The following is a 25,608-nucleotide window of genomic DNA, read 5'->3' as shown; positions in this document are numbered from 1 at the left end:
GTTACTACACAACTAATCTCAAGATTCAAAAAAATACCTCACTTCAGCCAGATACCTGAACTCTCATAACATTAATTATTATGACTGAGTACTCTAAAGGTAACAGTGGCCCCCTAAGAAAAAAAACTTATTTATTACTTGAAAAATCAAACTAAGTCTATCAGAATATGTGTGAGCTATCAAAAATTAAACTAGAAATATTCTAGAGTAGAAGGGCATCACTCCATCAAAAAACTCTAACTGTTTCCCTGGTCTAAATTCACTTTAGCAAAACTAAAAGAACAAAACATGTTCATCATTTTGCCTTATGCACACACAATCAATCCTAATCACTGGTGATCAATAAATGAAACACTTTTTCAGAAATGTTAAATACAAAAATTTATTTCTAAATTCAAAGTTTATAATTAGAATTCACAATCTGAAAAATTTATTGTTACTTGAAAATAACACAACACTTAATTAATTCTTGAATTAAATTATGAAACAAAACTAATTCACAAAAACTTTATCAGGAATTTAAATTAATCAAGCAAAATTTAAACTACCAAGAATTACTCAAGATTTGAAATGAAAATCTTAATAAATGAAATATTAAATCAAGTATGCAATGTTAAATTACCAATAAATATTTAAAATGGTACGCAAATAAATGTTACATCACAAACATAAAACAAATGTGAAAATATGAAGAAACTGCAAACAGAAAACACAAAAATACACTTAAGATTTATCAATAATGATTTCACTCGGTCAAAATTTCCTAACTTATCATACCATGGTATTAATAAGTACAACTCACGTTACCTTACACAAACTTGTGAAAACCTCTGTAAATCACTTGCTGCAGCTGCATTACCACAAAACACACTTTTACCAGGCACCATTACAAACTAAATAACTTTGCTAAATCAGATCTCAAAAGTTAATGCTACTGAAGGCCTGACCACAAAACACTACATTAAAAGTAATCTCATTTTAATAACGAGATTGAGAGAGAACCAAATTAATTGGTCTCAGAAATCAGAATGAAACAGATTTTAGAATTCCAGTAACACGTGAAACAATTACATGATGTCATTAAAGCATTTTGGGTGCAAGATACAAAAGTTCTAGAAGCAGGGAGGTGACGTCATTAAAGCATTTTGGGCGCGAGATACAATGGAGAAACTGCTAGAAGGAAAATGACGTCATCCTAGCAAAACGTTTTGAACGCAATCTTACAAAACATGGTGTAATTAATCAAGACATATTTTTTCTCTCAAAGTGGCGTACGTGACTCGAACAATGCATGTAGCAACATGAAATCACTCGTCTTGAGCCCGTATGGGACGAACCTGCATTTGTTTTCCAAACCTTTCATCACGACCCAAAACAAAGAGTTGTCTCTTATCTCAACTGATGACAATTGAAAAGGAAACAAATCTTTGCTGGACACACACGTGTTCATATACTACGCTTTTTAAATGTCGAGAAAGATATTATTCGTTCTAAACTACGTTACTATTAAAACTGTATTATCAATTCTAAATTACACTATTAAGTTACTTAATCATTAGTTCTTTTGAGATCTGATGCCAAACTAAATATGATACTTCACCAATCATTATCATTACATACAACACATGAAAACAAGTAAATATGTCAAAATCATAGGAGGATATATGCATTACAAGGCAACATTGAAAATATATATATATATATATATATATATATATATATATATATATATATATATATATATATATATATGAATGTCTTTTCCATGTAATACTACAGTGTAATATGAAAATAAGTATCTGCCCATAAAACACTATTTAAACATTGAAACCATATATTTCGGGCACTTGTTTCTGTGCCCCTGTTCACTGGTAGAATATGGACAGGTGGATATGTTTTTTGGTATATAAACAAAAACATGAAGGTGTGGCCTTTTTTGGCCTCCGATGTTAAGGAGGTGGCGTTTCTTAAGAAGGAGGAGATTGACCAAATTCCCTAGTGGTTTTTAGCCTCATTAGCTTATAAATGGCGATGGATCTTGTAACGGTTTTAAGCGTTTCTTGGGTCATCTTCTTAAAACGGGTGCGAGGATTAAGGTGTCAATGGCGTCCGATTTCCAATGTCCTCCTGACAGGTTCATATTGTTGGTTTGATTGATGATTCAGATTCCAGCATCTTTCTTTTGTACGGACAAAAACTCTTGAAAACCAACTCCGACTTCACAGTTAATGACATGCCCAACATTTCTAATATGTAGGAAAATTCCCGAACTCTCGATATATATAACGTACTGATCTTTTGTGCTCTGTTATTCTTTGCGAGAAGCGATCTACCTGTCTCTCGCCTACATAAATGTCATGACAATTACTACACGGTATCTTGTAAAATCCGGCTTCTTCCCTTTTGTTATTTAAGTATATCGTTAACGAGATAACTCCCGATGGATTTGGGATAATGGAAAATGAAAGGATTATCAGAACTGAGTTGCTCGGTGGCCTTTTGGATGTTTTCATCGTATGGAAGCTTTATTTTGTTGTTGAAATCTATTTGTCTGTTGTGATATGGGACCTCTGTAGTATATTTTATTTGCTTTATTAATAGCCCTCTCGATAATGTGTGGTGGATAGAGCAGTTGCGTTAGGTGTTGGCGGATCGTGTTAAATTCTTGATCCAGGTACTCATTTGAACATATCCTAAGTCCTCTGAGGAATAGGTTGCACCCTACCATGATTTTTACGGAGACGTCGAAATAGCTTAAGAAATGAATGTTGATTAATACAGCTTTTATTACTGGGTTTTCTATTTTTACTGTAAATGCAAACCATCTGTCTGTTCTGTTTTTTTCTTATGATCAGTACATCTAGGAACGGCAGTTTTCCGTCCTTTTCCCATTCTGTTTTAAATTTTATGGTTAAAACTACTGAATTTAGCCTATTAAAAAACAAAAAAGTCCCCTAAAAATCCCCTTGTCCCAGAAAGTAAAGATATCATCTAAATTTATCTAAGCCAGATCATGTTATGGGGTTTGATAGACGACAAAAGTTCTGTTTCGAAATATTCCAAAAACAAAGTTTGCTAGAAGGGGTGATAGGGGACTTACCATCTACAGCCAAATTTTTGTTTGTAAAATTACCATTGAAAGAAAATCACGTTGTTAGTTACACAGAGGTTGATAAAAATTTTAATATTTTATCTATGCCAAGAGGAAAATGGTCTTCATATGGTTGTAACTTTATAATAAAAACAACACGTCGGCAATCCTACTTTAGTAAATAATGAATCGGATAACAAGACTGAGCAGTTTGATGTTGTTTGAGGGGATGTTTAAACTATTAAATTTTTGTAACAAATCTTCTGCATGTTTGACAATTCCTGAGAAGGTTCCTTTTAGGCATGATAACAAGTCTTGTTGAGTTGATAATTTGTACATGAAAGAGCCCTGCTTTATTATGGGGCGTAATAAGGAATCCCTTTCTTGAGTTGCTGTGTTTTCGAGAGGCGTTAAAAATAGGGGAGAGATTTATTGAATTTTACCCTTGATTGTCTCTAGTAATTCTATGGATCTTTTTAACATGCCCCTATGGTTCTTTATAAATGTTTTTGTTAAACTGAGGCCACACCTTCATGTTTTTGTATATATACCATTGTAACTTTCCACCTGTCCATATTCTACCAGTGAACAGGGGCACAGAAACAATTTTGATAAATATAAATATGGTTTCAAACTTCTTTAAATAGTGTTTTTGTTGATTCTGGCCTAAGAAACAATATTTTCATAACCTAATACACTGTAGTATTACAGGAAAAGACATTCATTTTGCCCATTATGGAACATCACAGTTTTTTTCGCCAGTTTTGCTGAAATTAAAAGCTTCAACCCAGCTGTCAAGCACATCTTCAAGCCATCAAATACGAAATTTGTTAGTACATTTGGTTATTTGCAAAAGGAAGAATCAGAGAAATTTTTACAAGAATGCCTCTTTTAGGATTTTCAGTTTCTCCCAAAATGTATGCTGCCGACGGCATTCACAGATGGACATCGCGCTGCGTCAGACCCATTTCATACTCCATCCGCACATTCCTCCAAGACAGAATAATTAAATATTTTATTAAGACATCTATGTGATCAGAAGAAAAAATATGAGCTAGCCACGTCACTTCGCCTCATGTGCAGGGATGATGGTATGTACAGATATCTTTCATATTTTGTGCTATCAGGTGCTATTGAAAACAGTGAGTCCCACTCCAGAAATTTGTGCTACAAATTAAAAAGACTGATTAGGAACAGCGTATGGAATAATCTTGGCCTTCCCAATAATGTGCTGAATCTCTCTAACCATCCCCTCACTGCAGAAGAACAGACCGTTTTAAATCTTGGAGTTTCATTATATCTAAAACCTGGTCCCGAGAGTAATCTTAATTTCCTAGTTGCTTTTGATAAACATTTTGCAAAAAACAACTATGACAAGAAAGATATATGTCTCAAAGGCATTTTGCTAAATGTCTTGGAGCAAAATAACAACAAAAATTCGCTCCAACTAAAAGATTCAAAATGCATTAGTTAGCTTAAGAAAAAGGGGGATATCATCATAACAAAATTATGACAAAGACGGGAAAATAGTTCTGTTAGACAAAAGACATACATCAATAAAAATCAAAACTTCTAAACGATGCGGAGACCAAAAATTAAACTAGAAATATCCTAGAGTATTGCTGCTCAGTTTAACAAATCAAAGAACCATAACTGTTTCCCTGGTCATAAAATTACTAGAGACATAAAAGAATCAACCCATCTTCCCATTTTGCCTTATGCTCCCGAAACACATAAAGATCAATTCCTAATCACTAATGATCAATAAATGAAACACTCTTTCAGAAAATTATCAAAATGGCTTTCTAAACTTGTTATTTATAATTAGAACCTTCTCATCCTCCCAAATTTAAACATGCAGAAAATTTCAACACAAAAATTTAATAGTTTAAACATCCCCATGAAACAAAATCAAACTGCTCAGTCTAAACGTTATTCATTTAAATTAATAAAGTCCCGATTGCCGACGTGTTGTTTTTCTTAGAAGATTTGAAATTACAACCATAATAAATGAAATATTTTCAAGTTGGCATAGATAAAACTTAAAACTAAACCTATTTAACTAACAACGTGTTTTCTTTCAATGTTACATTTTACAAACAAAAACAAATGTGCAAATATGAAGAAACCCCTATCACCCCAAAAAGCAAACTTTATCATGGAATATTTCAAACAGAACTTTTGTCGTCTTATCAAACCCCATAACATGATCTCACGTTACTTAGACAAACTTGTAGAAAATATCTTTCACTTTCTGGGACAATAGCTGGGGACTTTACACAATTTTTAATAGGCTAAATTCGCTAAATAACCATAAAAGATCTAAAACAGAATGGGAAAAGGACGGAAAACACTACATTAGATGTACTGATTTTAATAAGAAAACAGAACAAATTAACTGCATTTACAGTAATCAGAAAAACCAGATTTTAGTTCCAGTAACATTCAAACAATTACTATGATGTCATTAAAAATCATTTTGGTAGGGTGCAACCTACAAAAGTCAGAGGACTTAGGATATGTTTAAATGCATTTTGGATCAAGAATTTACAATGGAGAAACTGCTAACACCTAAATGACGTCTGCCTAGCACCACACATTATTTGAGAGGGCTATTACAAAACATGCAAAATTAATATACACAGAGGTCCTCTCAAACAGACAAATAGATTTCAACAACAAAATAAAGCTTCCAACATGAAAACATCCAAAAGCCCACCGGGCGCACCTCATTTGTTTTAAACCTTTCATTTTCCATTATCCCAAAACAAAGAGTTGTCTCTTATCTCAACTGAAATAACAAAAGGAAACAAATCTTTACAAGATACCGTGTAGTAATTGTCATGACATTTATGTAAATGTCGCGAAAGGTAGATATTCTTGCTAAGAATAACAGAGCACAAAAAACTGTATTATCAAGTTCTAAATTACACTATTATATTAGAATACAGGTTCTTTTCATTAACTGCCAAACTAAATATGATACTTTTCAATCATTATCATTACAAACAACACATGCTGGAATCTGCTATCAGGCAATCAAACCAACAATATGAACCTGTTCAGGAGGACGTTGAAATTACGGACGCCATTGACACCTATTCAATTATTTCACCCGCTTTGAAGAAGATGACCAAGAAACGCGTCGATCGCGCCGATCCATCGCCAAAAATATGCTAAAAATGGCAGAATAACCACTTTGAAGGTTTTTGATGTAAAACTCAATAATTCTTAAGAAACGCCACCTCCAACATTAAAAGCCCAAGGCCACACCTTCATGATTTTTGATGATTTTCCATTGAACTTTTCACCTGTCCATATTCTACCAGTGAACAGGGAACACAGAAACAAGTGCCCTGTAAATATATGGTTTCAAAATCATAAATAGTGTTTTATTACAAGGCAACATTGAAAATATTATATATATATATATATATATATATATATATATATATATATATATATATATATATATATATATATATATATATATATATATATATATATATATATATATATATATATATATATATATATATATATATATATATATATATATATATTAATCATTAAGCTGTCTGTTAAACAGACTGATTTCTAAGTCTTTCTGTTTTCTGTATCGGTTTTATGTAATAAGAAGTCTGTGAAGTCTTTGAATAAATATTCCCTGATCTCTCTCTCTCTCTCTCTCATTACTCCGTTATTCTTCTTATTATGAAGAAGAAGAAAAGGTAAAAATCAGCTAATATAAGATTATGGAGTGTGCGAGAGAAATTATAACAGTTGTATATTGGAGTCTTAATGGTGTATATTATGTAATATAATGATTTCAATTATATATTATGTAATATGATTCCAATTATACAATGAATTGCTATACTTGTACAGTATTACAGGATCTTTTGTATCATTGTATAAAAATACATTCAAATTGAGTAATATTTATAATGAAAATACACTAAGTACAGTAACTGTATATTTATAATGTACATTGATGCCTTGTACATTTAAGGAGACTACAACCAATGAAAACATATTACAAAAATGCTTTTTTTTCCCAACGAACAAATCAGTACAATCAAGTTATAAATAAAAACAATTTACACTTCATTTTATTTTATTTTATATTTTATAGCATCCTATGTGGTATTCATATATGTAGAAGGTCTACATATTAAGCCTATGTGGTATTCATATATGTAGAAGGTCTACATAGTAAGCCTATGTGGTATTCATATATATAGAAGGTCTACAATTAAGCCTATGTGGTATTCATATATATAGCAGGTCTACGTAGTAAGCCTATGTGGTACTCATATATACAGAAAATCTACATAGTAAGCCTATGTGGTATTCGACAACCGTCTCCTGACTGGACGCTTTTAAGACATCGTCCGTTTGCTTAACGTTCGTTGAAATAATCTCTGAAAAAGCTTGATGTACAGTATATCCAGAGGATTGAATCTGACACAAAAAAAGGCCTTGAGAGAAAGGTCTCGAATCTCGCTCATAACTAAACTCTCTTTCTCTCTCAAAGTTCACTAACAAGAAAGCAAAATTGCCTCATGAACTGATGACCGAAGGAACTGACGACTTTCTATCTAACTCATTCAGAGGGTGAAGGCCATCTTTGGCAAAGCGTTTCATTGACCCTAATCTCACATTATGACTGATAGAAGTCTCAAATACATCGCAAGACTAGAGTTCTTTGGTAATGTTACCAGAGGGCCAAAATAAGCAAAAAAGAGGTTTAATTTAATCAGAATGATACAGTACTTTAGTCATTTACAAAGCAAGTCCTGGCTCCACACTTCTGACTGGTTAGCTTAAAGCAAAAAAAAGTAATACAGTCTACTGTGTCCAGATTTTCCTAAAGCTTTATCTCATTCTTTGTAGAATATTAAAACCAAGAACATATAGAAAATAATCAAATAAAACTGCACCTAATTTTCATTGATGTTTAATGAAGAAATCAATCTTTTTACTTCCACTAAGACTGGCATTTCACGGAAATATTCATGCTTACAACTACATATACAAGAGCATATGCATAATGCCTAATAACAAAAGGAAGAAAAGTTCATGCCAGCCAATGACAAAACTAATTCTTAATTTAGAAATCATACAAAAAGTAGGCAAGAACAAGAAAAGTGAAGTAGGCACCACAAAATTTCTTCACCTGGCACTGTACGTTGTTCAATGAGTACAATGTCGCATCAAATTCGCTATGGTCAAAATATTCTGGTTCTGCCTTGACTTCTAAGAAAGGGTCTGCAAACAAAGAGCCCTCATTTGTGTTTTCAGTAGCTTCTCCTCCAAATTCTCCTTCTGCTCTTTGATTAAGAGCAACGGTAATGATTTTTCAGCTTCCACTTTCACAGGAAGTTCTATATACAATACTCAATCCTAATTAGGATCTGATCAAATTTTCCTGTTTGGAATACTCAGAAATAAAATATATAAAAAAAAAGAGTAAACAAATGCTCTCAATAGCACTGTCTACAACACAGAATCAGAATAACTTCCCTGTAAAAACTAATTGGATCCTAAAAATATAAATAAGGATTTTACTTTTTATAGTCCCTTAGGCTGCTGTTCCTTTTTTTATGGATTTTGCAGTTAAGTTCACAATAATTATTGCCATACCCACCGCAACTTACTTTGGGATGCAAACCTTAATAAATCTGTCAGTAGAACTGAACATCACCTCTGACGAATGGCTTTGCTTGTGCATTTTGACACTTGAAAACACTATTTTGGCATTCAGAACCAATGGCTATGATTTGGAGATTAACAATGACTGTGATCTGGAGATTACAAGACAAAAATATCACACGCAGTGTAAAAGAACAGTGTCTGTCCTCTGTGATTTCTCACATATGTTATGAATCTACATGCGAAAAACTGCTTGAACATTGTGTGGAAGAATGACTGACATCTTTCTTCCGAGTTAACACATTCATTTTAAGATGGACCTAATGAAAAAAAACTCTTGGGAACCAAGTGCATATAGTGTATATGATTTCTTTCTAGTATGAGTTTTCACACATTTTTTGAGACATCGATTCACAATATCTCCTTTAGCACTCATGAGACGTAAATGGCTTCTCTCCAGTAAGGGTTCACATAAGGTTTTTGAGAGCAGAGGAATACTAAAAACCTTTTTGGCATTCAGTACATTAAATTGCCCTCTAAATATTATGAATTTTCATGAGTAATCTCAAAGCACTTGAAATTGTCCAACATTTTTGACATTAGGACTGGAGAATGTCCTCTCTCTACAATGACTTCCAGTGTGTACTTTGAGAATTTCAGAATTAGAAAAACTACCTGGACAAAGATCAAGTATACCGTTTCTGTCTAGTGTGAATTCTCGTGTGCTTTGAAATGACTTGATTGAGAAAATCTTCTTTGACATACAGAGCAAGTATAAGGTTTCTATCCTGTATGAGTTCTCATGTGTGTTCTGAGTCCAGTTCGATGAGCAAAGCTTCTTTGACATACAGAGCAAGTATAAGGTTTCTCTCCTGTATGAATTCTCATGTGTGTTTTGAGATAGCTTAGATGAGAAAAACTTTTTTGACATATAGAGCAAGTATAAGGTTTCTCTCCTGTATGAGTTTTTAAGTGTGATTTGAGATTACTTTGACAAGAAAATTTTCTCTGACATATAGGGCAAGTAAAAAGTTTTTCTCCTGTATGAGTTACCATGTGTATTCTGAGGCGACTTTGACGAGAAAACTTCTTGGACATAAAGAGCAAGTGTAAGGTTTCTCTCCCGTATGAGTTCTCGTGTGTTTTTGAGATCACCTTGACGAGAAAATCTTCTTTGACACATAGAGCAAGTATAAGGTTTCTCTCCTGTATGAGTTTTTAAGTGTGATTTGAGATTACTTTGACAAGAAAATTTTCTCTGACATATAGGGCAAGTAAAAAGTTTTTCTCCTGTATGAGTTACCATGTGTATTCTGAGGCGACTTCGACGAGAAAAACTTCTTGGACATAAAGAGCAAGTGTAAGGTTTCTCTCCCGTATGAGTTCTCGTGTGTGTTTTGAGATCACCTTGACGAGAAAATCTTCTTTGACACATAGAGCAAGTATAAGGTTTCTCTCCTGTATGAGTTTTCATGTGATTTTTGAGACTCTGTTGATGAGAAAATCTTCCTTGACATATAGAACAAGTGAATGGTTTCTCTCCTGTATGAGTTATCATGTGTGTTCTGAGGGAACCTTGACGAGAAAAACTTCTTTGACATATAGAACAAGTATAAGGCTTCTCTCCCGTATGAGTTATCATGTGTATTTTGAGATTATCTTGACCAGAAAATGTTCTTTGACATATAGAGCAAGTATATGGTTTCTCACCTGTATGAGTTCTCATGTGTCTTTTTAGAGTACTTTGACGAGAAAAACTCTTTTGACATATAGAGCAAGTATATGGTTTCTCACCTGTGTGAATTCTCATGTGGGATTTCAGGTGGCACATCTTTGAAAATGTCCTTTGGCATTCAGCACAAGTTACTTGCTTTCCTACTGTGTTGCTTCTCTTTGAAAATTCTTTTGTTCCAACCAAATGCCTATTTTCTTCTTCAATACAGACCTTTCCACTTTCACCATCACAGCTTGGAGAGCTGTCCTCGTACTTAATAGATTGGGGTGAACAGTTCACATCAAATATACTATGGTCAAAAAATTCTGCTTCTGCCTTGACTTCTAAGAAGGGATCTGCACATAAAGGGTCTTCATCTGTGTTTTCAAGAAGATCCTCCTCCAAATTCTGCATCTCTTCTATGATTAATGACATTTCCACAGGCTGTTCCATTTACAATACTCAAATCCTAGTTAGGATCTCTTGAAATTTTCCTTTGCTTGGAATACTCTGAAATAAAATAAAAAATCTGATAAAAACTTGTTCTGAATAGCACCATTCATAACAAAAACAGAATTTGAAATTCAAAATAATTTCATGTTTTACAGTATGCTCATTTCAACTCTAAAATACGTATCCTCTGGGAAAACAAATATCACAATGCAATGATCATCTGGACACAATTTGTCTCACGAGAAATAAAATGGCATCCTTGGATTCTGTTTGGAATCAATGTTATTTGGGCCAACGTTGGTTTACATTCAACCAACAGCTTCTGCCTTTCCCACAAATTCCCGACTTACTCTAATTTTGACAATCAAATGAACAGCATCTTTCCTTCATGAATTGGGAGTATTATAAATCTGTCTACAGAAGAATGACCTTTTGCTTATATGAATTGCATATGCATTTTGAGGTGGTTCTAATGAAAAGGCTACTTGGACACCCAGTGCATATAAATCATTTCTGTCTAGTATGAGCGTCCATGTGCCTTTTAAGAATGGGATAGAGAAAAACTCCTTCGGCTAGGTGAATGGCTGCTTCTCTCCAGTATGGGTTCTCATTTGTATTTTGAGAGGAGAGGAATGATGAAATTACAATTTTTTAAAGTAAATTATAATTTTCCTAACTATACAAACCTGAGGTCCTTTACATTAGGAATTACTTTCAGCGTAGGCTGTAAAAGGCCGCTAAACTCTTGAGCAGGGTGGTTAGGCAGTAACTACCTCCAGGTAGGTGGGAATACCCGCCTGCCCAGATGTAAACGTTCCAGTTTGCCTTTCGGTCCAGGTTCAGATTGAGGGGTGGCATGAGTTGGGCACTATATGTAATGTAAAGGACCTCATGTTTGTATAGTTAGGAATAAATGCAATTTACTTTCAAATTGTGATTTGTTCCGACACAATATACAAACCCTCAGTCCTTTACATTAGGAAAACTCACTGGTTGGAGGGAGGAATCTGAGTGAGTCTCCTGAACTGACTGGAGTTCTACACACCTGGGCTACTCCTCCTGGCCAAAAGGGTGAGGAAGAGTACCTGAGCCTCTGACGTATTGATCAGAGTGTAGGAACTGCAAGATCAAATGTCAGATAGGCTGGAAGAATCTTAGAGTCGGAGGCAGCGAGGAAAAGATGAGATAGGGTTTCCCTTATTGCCAGACTCTCCTTCCTCCCCTTGCTAGAGGAAGGAGCGGAATTGCTTCTATGATTCTAGGAGAAAAATAGAATGGGTGCTCGATGTGCAGTCTTACCGCATCAGCGCCATGTCCAGCACATGTTGGTTCGAGTCATTCTCATCCCGAAGGAGAAGCTGGAGGACGGGGAAGGAGTAGGAAGAGAGGCCAGTCACTCTTGGAATCCTTCTCACTTCCAGAACCAACACCTTAGGTGAGATGCTACTCGTCCTCTTGAAGGAGCCAGGTAAGAAAACACAGGTGAGATGCTACTCGTCCTCTTGAAGGAGCCAGGTAAGAAAACACAACTTGTTGAGCAGCCACCACAGGGCCAAGGAAAAAAAGTTCCAAGGGGCTGTGGGCAAGACCATAGGAAGACAAGAGTGTGGTCTATGAGACCACGTCTTGCTTCCAGCCCAACAGAAACTTCCAGAATGCGAGGGATGGACCAAGCCATCGGCTTCGTGAGCTCTCGGGTGGAAGGTACCAGTATCGTTGTCGTCAGCTGCTGAGTACCTCCTTCAATCGCTTCATGAAGTCAAGAGGAAGATGTGTCCTTAGACACTTCTTCCTTGGGAGAGAGAGAATACTAGCGAAAATGTCGACGACATGCAGGTTAGGAGTGTCGAGCCTTTTCAGAAAGTACCACAGCTGCCAAAAGGACAAAGTAACGAATGATCTGGATCTTCGATACAAAGTCCAAGGAGGAGGGGAACAAGGAGAACTCGAACCCAACAATAGATGCCGAAGGATTCGGAGTCCACCTACGACATCAGAGGAGTCGAGGTACTGATCCCCTTCACCTACTTTTCCATTTTCTACGCCAAGGGTGGAGCAAGATGAGAGATGGTCCTACGAGGGCACATCTCTATCCAACGACTCTCGTAAGGGTGCATGCAGCATGGGACAGGGACCCTAAATGAGAGTCACATGCCACCCAGGGAACAGCTCCCTGGGACAGCAAGACCGAAGAAGCTTCTCATCCGTAGCTAAATCTTGACTAAGGAGAGGCTACTTCAGATAGAAGACTAGGTCGCAAGGGCCTATGTTCCTCACAAATGAAAGGGAAAGAAGCAACCCTCGGCAGAGAAGATGAGGAAGTCCAGACTTGAGGAGTGACTCTGACCCAAGAAGGAGTTCTGTAACGACACCCACCAGCGAAGACGGCTCCAGTCCCTGTGAGTGTTGCAGAGAACTTCAAGAGACATCCAGCTATAGCCGCTGCCACTCGGCGAGAAAGCCTTTGCTTGCAAGGGAAGCTGGAAGGTCTCCCACTCCCAAACACACAGGGATGTACTTTCCGAAGAACCGCTTCTTGTGTAGCTGCCACAGGAGGTTGGGTCAAGCAGAACTCTCCTCTATGCCATGGCTATCATGTTGGGCAAGAGGCGAAGTCTTCCGGCATTTGCCTGTAACTCGGGGTGAGCAATGCTTGAGAACCCCTAGTGAAACAGACAAATACAGAGGGAAAAAAGTAGATATCAAGTTTCCCAGAAAGACAGCATGCCTCGCCATAGTGGCCCCTGGGTCTGGTATGAAGGAGCAAGAAAAACTTACTGACTTGTGTAGGGAGGCAACTGAAAGACGGTAGGGATTTCTCAGTCAAGCAATCTCTTCATGAATCTTCGAGTGAGCAGCACATTCCGTCCCGATCACTCAAACCCGAGGCCAAGCTCGCCTGCCAATACATCCCCACCGTGGATGCATCTGGCTAATTGAGATGTCGAGTGTGCAATAGAACACTAGAGTACCTGCAAATGTCAACAGATGGAACAGGAGGAAAAAACGATTGCCTCTTGTTTGTCGACAAATGCCGCTACTGTGGTTTTTTGTTCAACAAACCACTGAGTGTCGCAAAACTCATCCTGAAATCTCGGAAGGCCAGAAGGCTGCCTCGAGCCCAGGATGGTGATGAGAAGGTACTAATCGTCTTGGTCCCACACCTTCAAGACAAAGTCTTACAGGTGTGTGCCTATTCCTCAATCGGTGAATCCGTAAGTAGACACACGATGTGAGGGGAATATGCAAGCATATTCGAAGGTTCCTTCAATCAAGCATTAGCCTAACTTCTTCCTCATACTTCGAAGAGGAAAGAAGGAAGGAGGAATGGAAGCAGACTTCCATTCTCCGCCATGGGGAAGCTTCTACAAGATGACAGGATACCGAGACAATTAGCTCTAGCCGAGCTGGCATTTCCTGAATCGGGAGCACGGAAGAGGAAGCGGGATGAAAAGAATTGCCGAGACCTAAGGGAAATAGATACTTCTCCTGAAGGAAACCATTCCCAGGTCTCGGCAATGTCGCTGCCAGCTCCAGAGACTTGATAAGTATCATTTCATCCAGGAATCTGCAGTAGGAGAACTTCTTCCCGGTCGATACTTTTTCTCTCTTCCCTTCTTCCCTCCTCCCTTATGGGAAAGAGGGTGGAAAGAGACGCAGTTATGCGCATTTTCCTAGAAGGGCAGGAGGGGCTATGTTCCGCAACCTTCTATCGAAGCCTGGGACTTCTTAGGAGTTGAGGGGGGTGCTGGCTTGAACTCGAGGTTGAGTCGAGATGAATAAGACCCCAAGGTCTTGGCCACTGTCCAAAGGACAAGGCAGTGCCCTGGTACGAACCTTGATTACCGAGGTATCTGGCAAATCTCTGCAAGATAAAGGCAGAACCAAGTAAGGTTTGTTCCTAAGGGCCGAGCCAACTCGGGACTTATGAAACCGGAGATCTGAATTGGGACAAAATCCTTCTTAGCACCAGAATTGTCCACAGAACTGCAGTCGGCCAGACAATTTGAGGCAAGAAGAATTCGTATTCTGTCAAGGCAGGGGAGAAGCTTGGTGTGTCGACCTGAATGAACTCCTTCTCTGAAGAAACGAGTTCATCTGGTTGAGAACGCTCTCGGAAATAAGGACCGCGGTGGCCCCCGACACTCTTGCCCCCTCGGAAACTGCAAGGGCTGCGAGTGATGAAGATTATTCATTGGGGGAGTAGCGGTCCTGTCCCAGGAATCCTTGCACTGATGAATCGGCGTGAAGTTCTCCAAAAACGAGGGCGATCGCAACTTGACAGACCCTCGCTGCTTCCGAAGCGTGAAACTCCTGTGCCTCTGCCCTTGGAGGGAGCCTTGACAGATCCCATGAAACCCTCCTCAGCTACCTGGCTGTACTACAAGACAATCGGGAGACCGACACCCAGAGCACACCAGGAAGCCGAACTCCGAAGAGCTCTCTCTGTCTGTCTCATGCCTCTTGGAACAACCGAGAGAAAAAGAGAACAGGTGAGGAGAAAGAGTACCCCTACCTGTCCTGCCAGTAAAACCATCAGGAGAGGCAGACCATGAGCGATTATCAACCGACCAAAGGAGATTACTGCTACACGAGGGAAGAAGAGCGCTTGTACCGTGGCAAAGTGCTTTCTTGGGAAGAGCAAAAAAGTTCACTCGAACAGAGCTGAGAACCCGATTTGGAAAAAAACCGAGTTGGGCTGAGTGGAGCCGCACCGAGCCAAGACGATCGCGCAAACGCGATCCAGCCTGGGAGGTATGCGATGGACAGGAGACAGGCAGGGCGAGTCGAGCTGAGCTGAGCCAGTCTCGCAAGCGCAACCAAGGGCTGGGCGAGGCAGGCAAGCCGAGCCGAGCCAGTCTTGTAAGGGCGACCAGGGGGGAAGCTGATCGCGCGAACACAATCGGAACTGCACAGGGCGGAACTCGTCTGCCGTGAACTATTGCTAGTTTCCCGAACTCTAAACTCCGAGGCCGAGGTCCCTTGAGAAGAAGGTTCAAAGGAGAATTCTGTGTCTGCTATCTCACATGCTTGAACCCTAAGGTTCAAGACACAAGAATGAAACCCGGCCGAGCAACAGAAGCAGCTGGCGGGCAGTATCGAAACACCTGGTGTCTCGGTACCCAGACACCTGGCATCTCGGCACCCAGACACCTGGGTGTCTTGACACTTTCTCTTGTCCCATACCTCTCGTCAGGAGAGCGCTCATGATTCACAGAATTCGAGCTACCCACAAGACTCCCAAAAATTGGGAGCGGCTGCTTTCAGTTTCCTAAGAGATCGAAAGAGCCAGGCACAGAACCAGTCTTAGACGCAGACTTCCAAGACTGGCAACGAGGGCGCGGCCTCTTGAGGCCATGCTCTCGCGACCCCCGAAACGCCAGACCCCACAGGAGAATGCGAATCGGTTCCCGCCCAAGGGCGGCAAGAGCCAATGAGAGACTTGTCTTCTGGAAGAGAGTCAGTCCCTTAGAAGTCCCACAGGACTCCCGAAGGGAATCTCTTCCCTTCTTCTTCTGGTGTTCGAACCGCCAGGACTGAGACACCAGGCTGGGAACCCGACCGAGCACTGGTAAGCACTTGGAGTGCTTGTGGTGCTGGTGGGAAGGGCTGAGACACCTGGGTACCTTGGCCCTTTCTCTCGCACTGCTCCCAAACTGGGCCGAGGAAATATTCTCCAGACAAGATCGGGATACTCGATATTCCATAGAATCTCAAGCACTTGGAGTGGCTCACGAACGAGCATCCGAAGCAGCCCGTCTTAAGAGGCAGAACCTCTAGGACTGGGAACGGGATTGCAGACTGAGGTCTGCGCGCCCGCAGCTCCCAAAACACAAAACACAGGGCTATGCGAATCCGTTTCCTTACCCGAAGGTCGGGAAGAGCCAACGAGAGACCCACTGCTCCTCGAAAGGAGGCAGTCCTTAGACGTCCAAGGGCATCAAGGGGAAGAAGCAGCCTTCCTCTCCTTTGGCCAACGGAGGTCTGTCTGATTCCTGGGACCCCATTGGACCTCGGGAGAGGAAGGGAAGACGCTGCAGTAGACAAAACTGAAGATAAGATGAAGAAGACGGAAGCTACTTCTACAGGACGGCTTCCTTTACCTCCACTCCGACATCTTCTACAGGATGGTGGACACAAAACATGGTAAGCTCCAGGGCAGTCAGGCAGAAACACAACGGAAGCGGCCCAGGACACGACCACCAGGAGAAGCAGCAGGCATGATCAGGACAGCTGATGCAGGAGCTACGGCAGCGGTTCGGAAGGCAGTAGCTACTGCAACGGCCAGGAACATCATTTTCCACAGGGCGACTTCATTCACCTTCACGCCGACATCTTCTACAGGATTGTGGACATTGTAACCTCCAGGGCAGCTGGCAGGGAAACAATGGAAGTGGCCCCGGGCACAACCACCAGGAGAGGCAGCCGGCATGATCAGGACAGCCGATGCAGGAGCTACGTAACAGATAACAATCCTAATTACTTGTTCCCTCGTCTTCCTGTCTTAAGACTCGAGCTTTGGAATTGCTCTAGTGGCCGGTAACTGCTTAACACGGTTACGGTGCTGCTGTGTATGTTTTAGTTAATAAAACTCCTGCTTGAAGAACTGACGTCTCCTTCACCTCCTTGGATATTATATGGTAGCAGAGCGTGGTTTAAGGGACTGCGGCGATCGTGTTGGAGATCTGAATTTTACTTGGAAAGATAAAAGAAAATGATGAGCAGCTAAAAAGTTCCCGAACATCGGGGATGGGGAGTATTCCGGAAGTTCTACGTGTGAGGAGGTTGCCGCAAGTGTGAAGCCGTATGTGAGAAGGAAAACCAACGGATTTCGACTTACGAACTGAAAAGGGCGTAGTGGTTCTGTCGACCAGAGTGTCTCAAGGTGCAGATATCGTGGACAGAAGAAAGAAACCAAATTTGTTATGATGATGCTGAACTGTGATACGTGGTGAGGCGGACGACCTGAGCCTAAAGGGCTTGTGTGAGCCGAAGAGTGGTAATTACGAGTATTTGCAGTTGCTTGGAGTGTTTGAGAGTGTTTGGGGATCTTCTGGAAGAAACCTTCAACCCTGATGTTAATACCTACTAGAAAGCGAAAAGCATTTATAGTCGGACATTGTTGATATACATTTTTGGAAAAGATGGAAAGTTCACAATACTCTGCAGTAACCTTACCAGGATACATTGAAGATGAAAGTGAGCTTATGAACCAGTTGACCCGATTGGCTAAATTTGGAACCATTGACAATGCTGGAAACTTTATTTTCAAATTTTGTCATAAATGTAAAGGCCCGGTATTGGGACATAAAGAAAATGGAGATGAGAGCAAGTGTGAAAATAGGGAGTTGAATTTAGATGAAGTGGAACAGGTAAAACGGTGGCTAGAAACAAATGAACTTTTTGAGGTGGCGAAAAATCAGTTGGACCAAAGGTATGAGGCTAGAATTTGTAGACAGTGCAATAAGCTATTTAAAAACAGAGTGACCAATATTTCGCATCAGAAAAATTTTCACAAAAATTGGGATTTCGGTAAAGAAACAAACAGGATAATGTATGAAAAGAGTGATTTAGATGAAAGACTAGACAAGTTATTGAAAATCATTGAAAAAAATTTTGAGGTACACCATTTTGGAAGTGGAAATAACCATGTTAATTTAATTAAAAATCAGAAAGCACCAATCTGGACGAATGGCCAGGATTTTGAAAGTTATTGCCACCAATTAAGACTTTGGAATGCACAGACAACCATTCCTCCAATTCAAAAGTTTTTCGAATTGGTGGATAGTTTAAAGACAAACAAAGAGATAATAGGACTATCAGAATTTGTATCAAGAGAAGTTATAGAAAAAGTAGACACAAACAGTGTGACTATCATTGAAGACGTGATAAACTTGCTAAAATATAAATATGAAAAACAATCTTGGAAAAAATGTCTGAATTGGTTTCTGAAATACAAAATTTTGAACAGAAAGATAAAGAAACAGGTGAAGAGTATCTGAATAGATTTGAAAATCTTTTAGTAAAAATGGATAGAGCAAACTTTGGATCACAGTGGAAATTATGGACTTCTGTTTTGTTTTTAGATAAGTCTAAATTGGAAACAACAGAAAAAATTTCAATTATGAAACTACTAAAAAATGTAGAAGATAAAGAAACAATAGAAATATGTAAAAAGGAGTTCAAGGAACTAAAGATAGAAAACCAAAGACCCGAAAAGGAATTGGGCGTATTTTATACAAATAGACAAAGATCTACATTTAGATCAAATGATATGGAAAGAAATAGGAGACCATACTCTCGTTCAAGTGACAGAAGCCAAAGAATGAGAGAGTCAAGAAGCAGATATCAGAGTAGAAGATATAACTCTCGATCAGGAGATAGAAGTCGAAACAGAAGTGACTCCTTCAAACAAAGAGAACCTCCGGAAAGGGGAAGTGAGGATCCTGAAGAGTTCGAAAGAAATCAGCAAAATCGTCCAATGGAGGGCGGCAGGAGGCCGAGATCAGAATCGAGAGAGAAAAGGTGCAGAAATGAATGCTGTCTGAATAAATTAAGTAATATTAGATTTGTGAGTGTTGAAGATGAGAGAGAAGTAGAAATGCCCGAAATTTACTTTACGGATGAAATAAATGAAACCGAGATGATTATTGACAATGGTGCACCCAAAAATGTGGCAGGAATTAAATGGATAGAAGAATATCTGAAGAAAAATCAATTTGGAAAAGGGCAAGTTAATGTGAAAAGAATAGAAACTAAAAAGTTCAAATTTGGACCAAGCAAAGTTTATGAATGCTACAAAGTGTTTGAAGTTCCATTGATAATTAAAGGAAAGAAAAATGGAACAGAGTTCAGTAGACTACGAGTACAAATTCATGCTGTTGAAGCTAATATTCCTTTTTTGTGCTCGAAAGAACAACTCCAGAAATGGAGTGCCTCTCAGGATTATGAGAGAGGGAAGGAAAAACTAGTTATCAGGAGCTTGGTTCCAAACTTAGAAATAGATTTGATAACCACTAAAGGTAACCATCTTGCTGTTGTATTGGAAACCAATAAAGAATGTAGCGAAGAAGAGATTGTAATGTTTGTTAAAAAAACTGGAAAGCAATAAAGAGATATCAGAGTACAAAAGAGTAAAAAGGGTGCATCTGGTATCTGGTCATAAAGGAGAAACTCAACTCCTCCATTTGTTCACACTGGCAAGAGTAGTAACCAACCGAACCAAAAAGATTATTAAGAAAGTTGTTAGTGAATGTATACCCTGCCAAAAGTATAAAAATCATTAGGAATACCAAAAGTTGCCATTCCCACAGTGACGGAATTTAATCAAAAGGTCACAGTTGACCTAAAGCAAGTGAAGGAGGATTACATTCTGTGGATGGTAGACGCCTTCACAAAATTAATAAGTGGAGTTGTTCTAAAGAACAAAGAAGCAGTCACTGTTTTGCATGCCATCACCCAGAACTGGTGCGAGAAATACGGATATCCAACTGAGGGATTCTGGGCAGACAACGGATCAGAATTTCAAAATAAGGAGATGGAAAGTTTGGCTTCTGCAATGGGAATTACTATCGGGTTTGGCCCAACATATTCCCCTTGGAGCAATGGTGTGAACGAACGAAATCATTACAGCGCTGATCTAACTGTGAAGAAAGTGATGGAAGAGAATAATAGAATTACATTGGATGAAGCAGTTTCAAAAGCGGCCTGGTGTCATAATACTAACATAACAGTGAAAGGATATGCCCCATTGCAGTTACTCACTGGGAGAGCTGTAGTAGTTCCTGGTATCACAAGTGGAAATGTTGCAACCGAATCTTTAATCTCGGAGTCAGAAGCAGTCAGAAGACATATTGAAAATCAAAAAGAAGTGAATAAGAAGTATAGAGAAATTGAATATGGCGAGAAGCTGAAAATTGCCTTAAACTCAAGAAATGCGTCTTTTAATGATTACCTATATACACCTGGGGAGAAAGTATTTTACCAGCACAAAGGTGGAAAACAATGGTTTGGTCCCGCTACGGTGGAAAAGATGGAAGGGAGAAGCGTATGGATCTTAGCAAATGGAGATATGAAAAAAGTAGCTTCTTGTCATTTATAACCTTACGGAACATTAAGGACTTCAGCTAATGAGAAAAATGAAGATGAGATTGAACCGAAGGATGAAGCAGCACTTCCTGACCAGTCCGAGAGGGAGGAAATTAACTTAGAAAAGAGAGAAGAAGTAACAGTTGTTGGTGGACATAATTTGGCAGAGGAGAACTATGACAAAATGACCGTGAAAGATCACCTCCCGTCTGAAGTAAGACCAAGAAAAGCAAAAGAATAATTATGACCTTCAAGAATGGCGAGGAACACAAAGGAAAAGTAACTGAAGTGAACAAACCTAACTCAAAGCGCAAATTTGTGTGCTTGATAAAACTAGAGGGAGGTAAAATTGTTGAAGTTGACTTCGAAAATGAAATAAAAGAATGGAAATATCTGATTAATGAAAAAGAAGAAACTGAAGTGAGAGAGACGAAGGAAAATGTCGAACTAGATAACATTGGCACTTACTGGATGAAAATGTCAAATGATGAGTGCTTGGTAGAGGAAATAACCACTTATGTAGTAGAAGTCCCAAAAAGTCGTCATCATGAGGCTGAAGTTATAAACGCTAAAGAAAAAGAACTTGAAAATTTTCAGTATTATGAAGCATTTGAAGAAGTAAAAGATACAGGACAGGAGAAAATTGGATCAAGATGGGTCATAACTGAAAAAGAGAGGCAAGATGGGCAGAAGACCAAAATAAAAGCAAGATTAGTTGCTAGGGGATTCCAGGAAACGGAGAAACCAAAGTCAGATTCCCCAACCGCCTTGAGGGAGTCTTTCAAGACTTTCATTGCAGTATCAGCTAATGATTGATTTGAACTGGAGAGCGTTGACATTTCGGCAGCTTTCTTACAGGCCGAAAAACTGGAGCGTGATGTGTTTGTCGAACCACCCAAAGATGTCAAAAAGGAAGGAATCATTTGGAAACTGAAAAAGCCAATCTATGGGCTTGAAGACGCAGGTAGGAAATTTTGGCTTAAAGTGGACAAGATTTTTAAAGCAAGAGGAATGAAAACACTGCATGGAGATAGTGCTTTCTACTACCTCCATGACGGCAGATCATTACTTGGTATGATTTTATGTCATGTTGATGATTTTTCGATTTCAGGGAAGAGAGAATTTGTGGATATGATCAAAGATCTTTTAATGAAGAATTTCACGATTTCTAAGGTGGAGGCCTCCGAATTCAGATTTACAGGTATTGATATAGTTAAAACAAGAAAAGGAATAGAAGTAAGCATGGAGGATTATGCTCAATCTATTGAGGAAATTAAAGAAATAAGGAAAATTGGAAATGACGAACCGCTAACAAAAACTGAATATAAAGTTTTCAGGAAGTATGCAGGAAAAATCCAGTGGTTGGCGGAAAATGTCCGACCCGACTTGGCTATTGTTGGATTGAATATGTCTATGAAAAATAAAAATGCTACGATTGGTGATCTAAAGAGGGTGAACAAGATAGTGAAGAAAATTAAATCAAGAGAGAGCAAAATAAAGTTCGGTAAAATAGGGAAGAAAGAAGACCTGAAAATTTATGGCCTCGGCGATGCGAGTTACAGATGTGACACAAAATCAATTGGAGGTAATTTGATTTTAATGGGAAACAAGAAAACTGATACAGTAGCTCCTATATATTCGAAAACAAAAACCATCAAACAAGTCTGCCATTCTGCCAAAGACACCGAAACGAGGAACTTGACTAAATTGGTAGATGACAGTGTGTATTTAGCCAAAAGTATTGAACAACTTATGTTTGGAGAAAAAGGAGGAAACATCCCAGTAAAACTGTTCAAGGACAGCAGACCAACGCTGGAAAGTATAGCCTCATCAAAACAGGTGGAAAGAAAATTGTTAAGAAACGCAGTAGCAGACCTGAAGGAGAAACTAATTTGTAAAGAAGTAGAATCATATAGTTGGCTGCATACTAAAGAAATGATAGCAGACATATTAACAAAGGAAAATAAAGAGAGCGATGACCTGGCGGATGTCTTAGTTAGGGGAAAATTTAGAATGGCTTTAAATGAAGACAATCTTGTTCATTTTAAAAACGATGAGTTCAGGTTAGAAAATGTTAAAATTAAAGAGACGGGGAACAGGTTTTAAATGTACTATATGTAATCTCTTTTGCAATTCTTAGATATTTATACAATGGAATATTATATATGATGTGGACTATTGTGGTTCTTTTATTAAGACTATTATGGTTCTTTTATTGTGAAATTCTATTGTTTTTATTTATAGTATCATATAGGTTTGATAACAATTTTATATTTGCTATATTTTTTATCTTGTTATACTCAGTAACTTGTATAGATCACTGTTTGTTTAACGAAGTAAAACAAAAAAGGAGGGCGGGGGGAATAACAGATAACAATCCTAATTACTTGTTCCCTCGTCTTCCTGTCTTAAGACTCGAGCTTTGGAATTGCTCTAGTGGCCGGTAACTGCTAAGCACGGTTACGGTGCTGCTGTGTATGTTTTAGTTAATAAAACTCCTGCTTGAAGAACTGACGTCTCCTTCACCTCCTTGGATATTATACTACGGAAGCGGTTCGGAAGGCAGGAGCTACTGCAACAGCCAGGATCGTCACATGAAAGTCACCAGCAGCAACAGGAACGATAAGGACGGCTGCGGCAGGAGACCAGGAAGAGCTGCCCAGAGACTGTTGTTGTGTTAACAGGAGCGTAATACAGGGAACAGCAGGAGCAGATGGACCACAGATATGCCAGAGGCATCGTCACAGCATACACGAAGGCCAGCAATGACAGCAATCGATCCACATCAGCGGGAACTGAGTCTGAACTATCCCGACATGGAATTATGTCATCCAGCCAGGTATTGTGGTCAATCCCGAAGCAACACTAATGAACGTCGGGACTCCTTCATGCGAGATATCCAGCCAACTACTGCTGTGTCTGCGATGCTCACTGTCAACCTGAAAGAAAAAGCAAAAATGATTAGAGAGGGAAACTCCTCTCGCTGGAAATGGAATTGCCCTACGCAGCGAGAGGAGGTACTCAAGAAGAGGTGGCCCAATGGCCCCCCCTTGTGGTCTTCGCCGGACGAGTGAGCAAAGAGGGTGAAGGAGAGAGATCTATGCCGAAGAAGAGAAAGGAAGAACCTACGGGGAGAGAAAAGGACAGAGGGGAGGCCACCAAGGGCGCCGTGGAAGTCTAACTTACAGACAGCTCCTGCAACCTCCCACCCTCCCCGCAGGCGGCGAAAACAACACTCAGTACATGTAGGAAGGAAGTAGTCATGCCCTTGTACACAGAGGGCGGAAGCCCAAGAAGGGAAGCAAACTCTTACGTCCCAATCAATGTAGGGGAGCGAAGATATTACGTCCCAATCTAATATTCCTGATTGTACAGGGGAACGCCTTCGGTATCTAAATAAAGGGCTACTGGAGAGAAGCATTACCACTCGGTTACGCTCCTTTAAATACATCCTTGGCTGTCAACCCAAGACACAGTGCAGGGGAACGACAGCTATGCAAGGTTATCACAAATCTTGGGTTTGAATTAATAAATATCAAACATACGTAATATATACACAAAAATACATTAAGATCCCACTGGGATAATAAGAGCTTAACGACAGTCAGGCAAGGAGATCCGAAACCACGTCTGCAACGCATGACGGCCCAAAGCAAACTGGAATGTTTACATCCGGGCAGGCGGGTATTCCCGCCTACCTGGCAGTAGTTACTGCCTAACCACCTTGCTTAAGAGTTTAATGGCCGTTTCCAGCCTATGCTGAAAGTAATTCCTAATGTAAAGGACCGAGGGTTTGCATATCATGTCGGAACAAAACCTTTTTGGCATTAAGTGGAAATGAAAGGCCACAGTCTCTCCAGTATGAATTTTCATGTGTAATTTCAGGCTATTCAAACGTGCATAACTTTTTGGACAATCTGAAAAAGTGAATGGCTTCTCTCCAGTATGATGTCTGATGTGTATTTTGAGACTTTCAGAATGAGAAAACTACTTTGACATAAAGAGCAAGTAATTGGTTTATTCCCTGTTAGAGTTCTCAAATTCACTATGGTAAAAAATTTCTGGTTCTGTCTGTACTCCCACATAACATACGAAGGTTCGTATCCTTGGGAACAAATGATTTCCTTTTTTCAATTCTGATGCCAAGAGAGCTAAGCCTAAATAATTAGAATCTCCCTAACCTCAAGAGTTAAACTTTAAACCATACATGAACGACAGTACTCGTAAACGTACAAATAATCTTTTAAATACTTACAGAAAAATAAAATAGACAGCAGTCCTAACACGTTCCCAACAAAACCAAGAGACACACTTCCTTCTTGATGATCAAGTACTTCAACTTCACTTTCTGAGGACCTCTGACCTAGTCTGCATTTGGTGCGTCACAAATTACTGTATCTGCAAGATAAAGAAACATCATTATAAATATACAGGAAGTGTATCAGGCTTACATCACTATACAGGAATTAATGTTTTCCTCAGTATCTATCAATATATAATGTCCTACAGACTAAAGCAAACACACTGTATTTCCATAAGTCGCTACTTCAAACGTTGCTCAGGCTGTTGAAGTAAAATAATTGATGTTTCATATAACTACAGGTCT

The 25,608-nt window shown here is 39.2% G+C and overlaps 2 protein-coding genes across 2 annotated transcripts; one reads left to right on the top strand and one right to left on the bottom strand.

The window, feature by feature from the left end:
• Nucleotides 1–7,063: 7,063 nt before the first annotated feature.
• LOC136852031 (gastrula zinc finger protein XlCGF57.1-like) lies at nt 7,064–25,397 on the bottom strand. The gene is made up of 2 exons (XM_067126510.1): nt 25,258–25,397; nt 7,064–10,970 (listed from the first exon to the last, which is right to left on the bottom strand). Exon 2 carries the CDS (start codon nt 10,911–10,913, stop codon nt 9,732–9,734), a length of 1,182 nt encoding a protein of 393 aa, XP_066982611.1. The 5' UTR covers nt 10,914–10,970; nt 25,258–25,397; the 3' UTR covers nt 7,064–9,731.
• LOC136851857 (uncharacterized) lies at nt 18,059–21,243 on the top strand. The gene is made up of 4 exons (XM_067126170.1): nt 18,059–18,799; nt 18,886–19,936; nt 20,201–20,921; nt 21,033–21,243. The coding sequence occupies exons 1-4, from the start codon at nt 18,059–18,061 to the stop codon at nt 21,241–21,243; spliced, it is 2,724 nt and encodes a 907-aa protein (XP_066982271.1).
• Nucleotides 25,398–25,608: the final 211 nt, after the last annotated feature.

This window comes from Macrobrachium rosenbergii, chromosome 24 (genome assembly GCF_040412425.1).
Source record: "Macrobrachium rosenbergii isolate ZJJX-2024 chromosome 24, ASM4041242v1, whole genome shotgun sequence".
In the NCBI taxonomy this organism is placed as follows: Eukaryota; Metazoa; Arthropoda; class Malacostraca; order Decapoda; family Palaemonidae; genus Macrobrachium; species Macrobrachium rosenbergii.
The sequence above is the reverse complement of the archived record's forward strand: the minus strand, read 5'-3'. Positions and strand labels throughout refer to the sequence as shown.

Coding starts and splice junctions, on each gene's coding strand:
- LOC136851857 (XM_067126170.1), top strand. CDS start 18,059: ATGGAAAGTTCACAATACTCTGCAGTAACCTTACCAGGATACATTGAA. Junction 18,800..18,885: donor GTGTGACTATCATTGAAGAC/GTGATAAACTTG, acceptor AATTTTGAACAG/AAAGATAAAGAAACAGGTGA. Junction 19,937..20,200: donor AGATTTGATAACCACTAAAG/GTAACCATCTTG, acceptor AAAAATCATTAG/GAATACCAAAAGTTGCCATT.
- LOC136852031 (XM_067126510.1), bottom strand. CDS start 10,913: ATGGAACAGCCTGTGGAAATGTCATTAATCATAGAAGAGATGCAGAAT.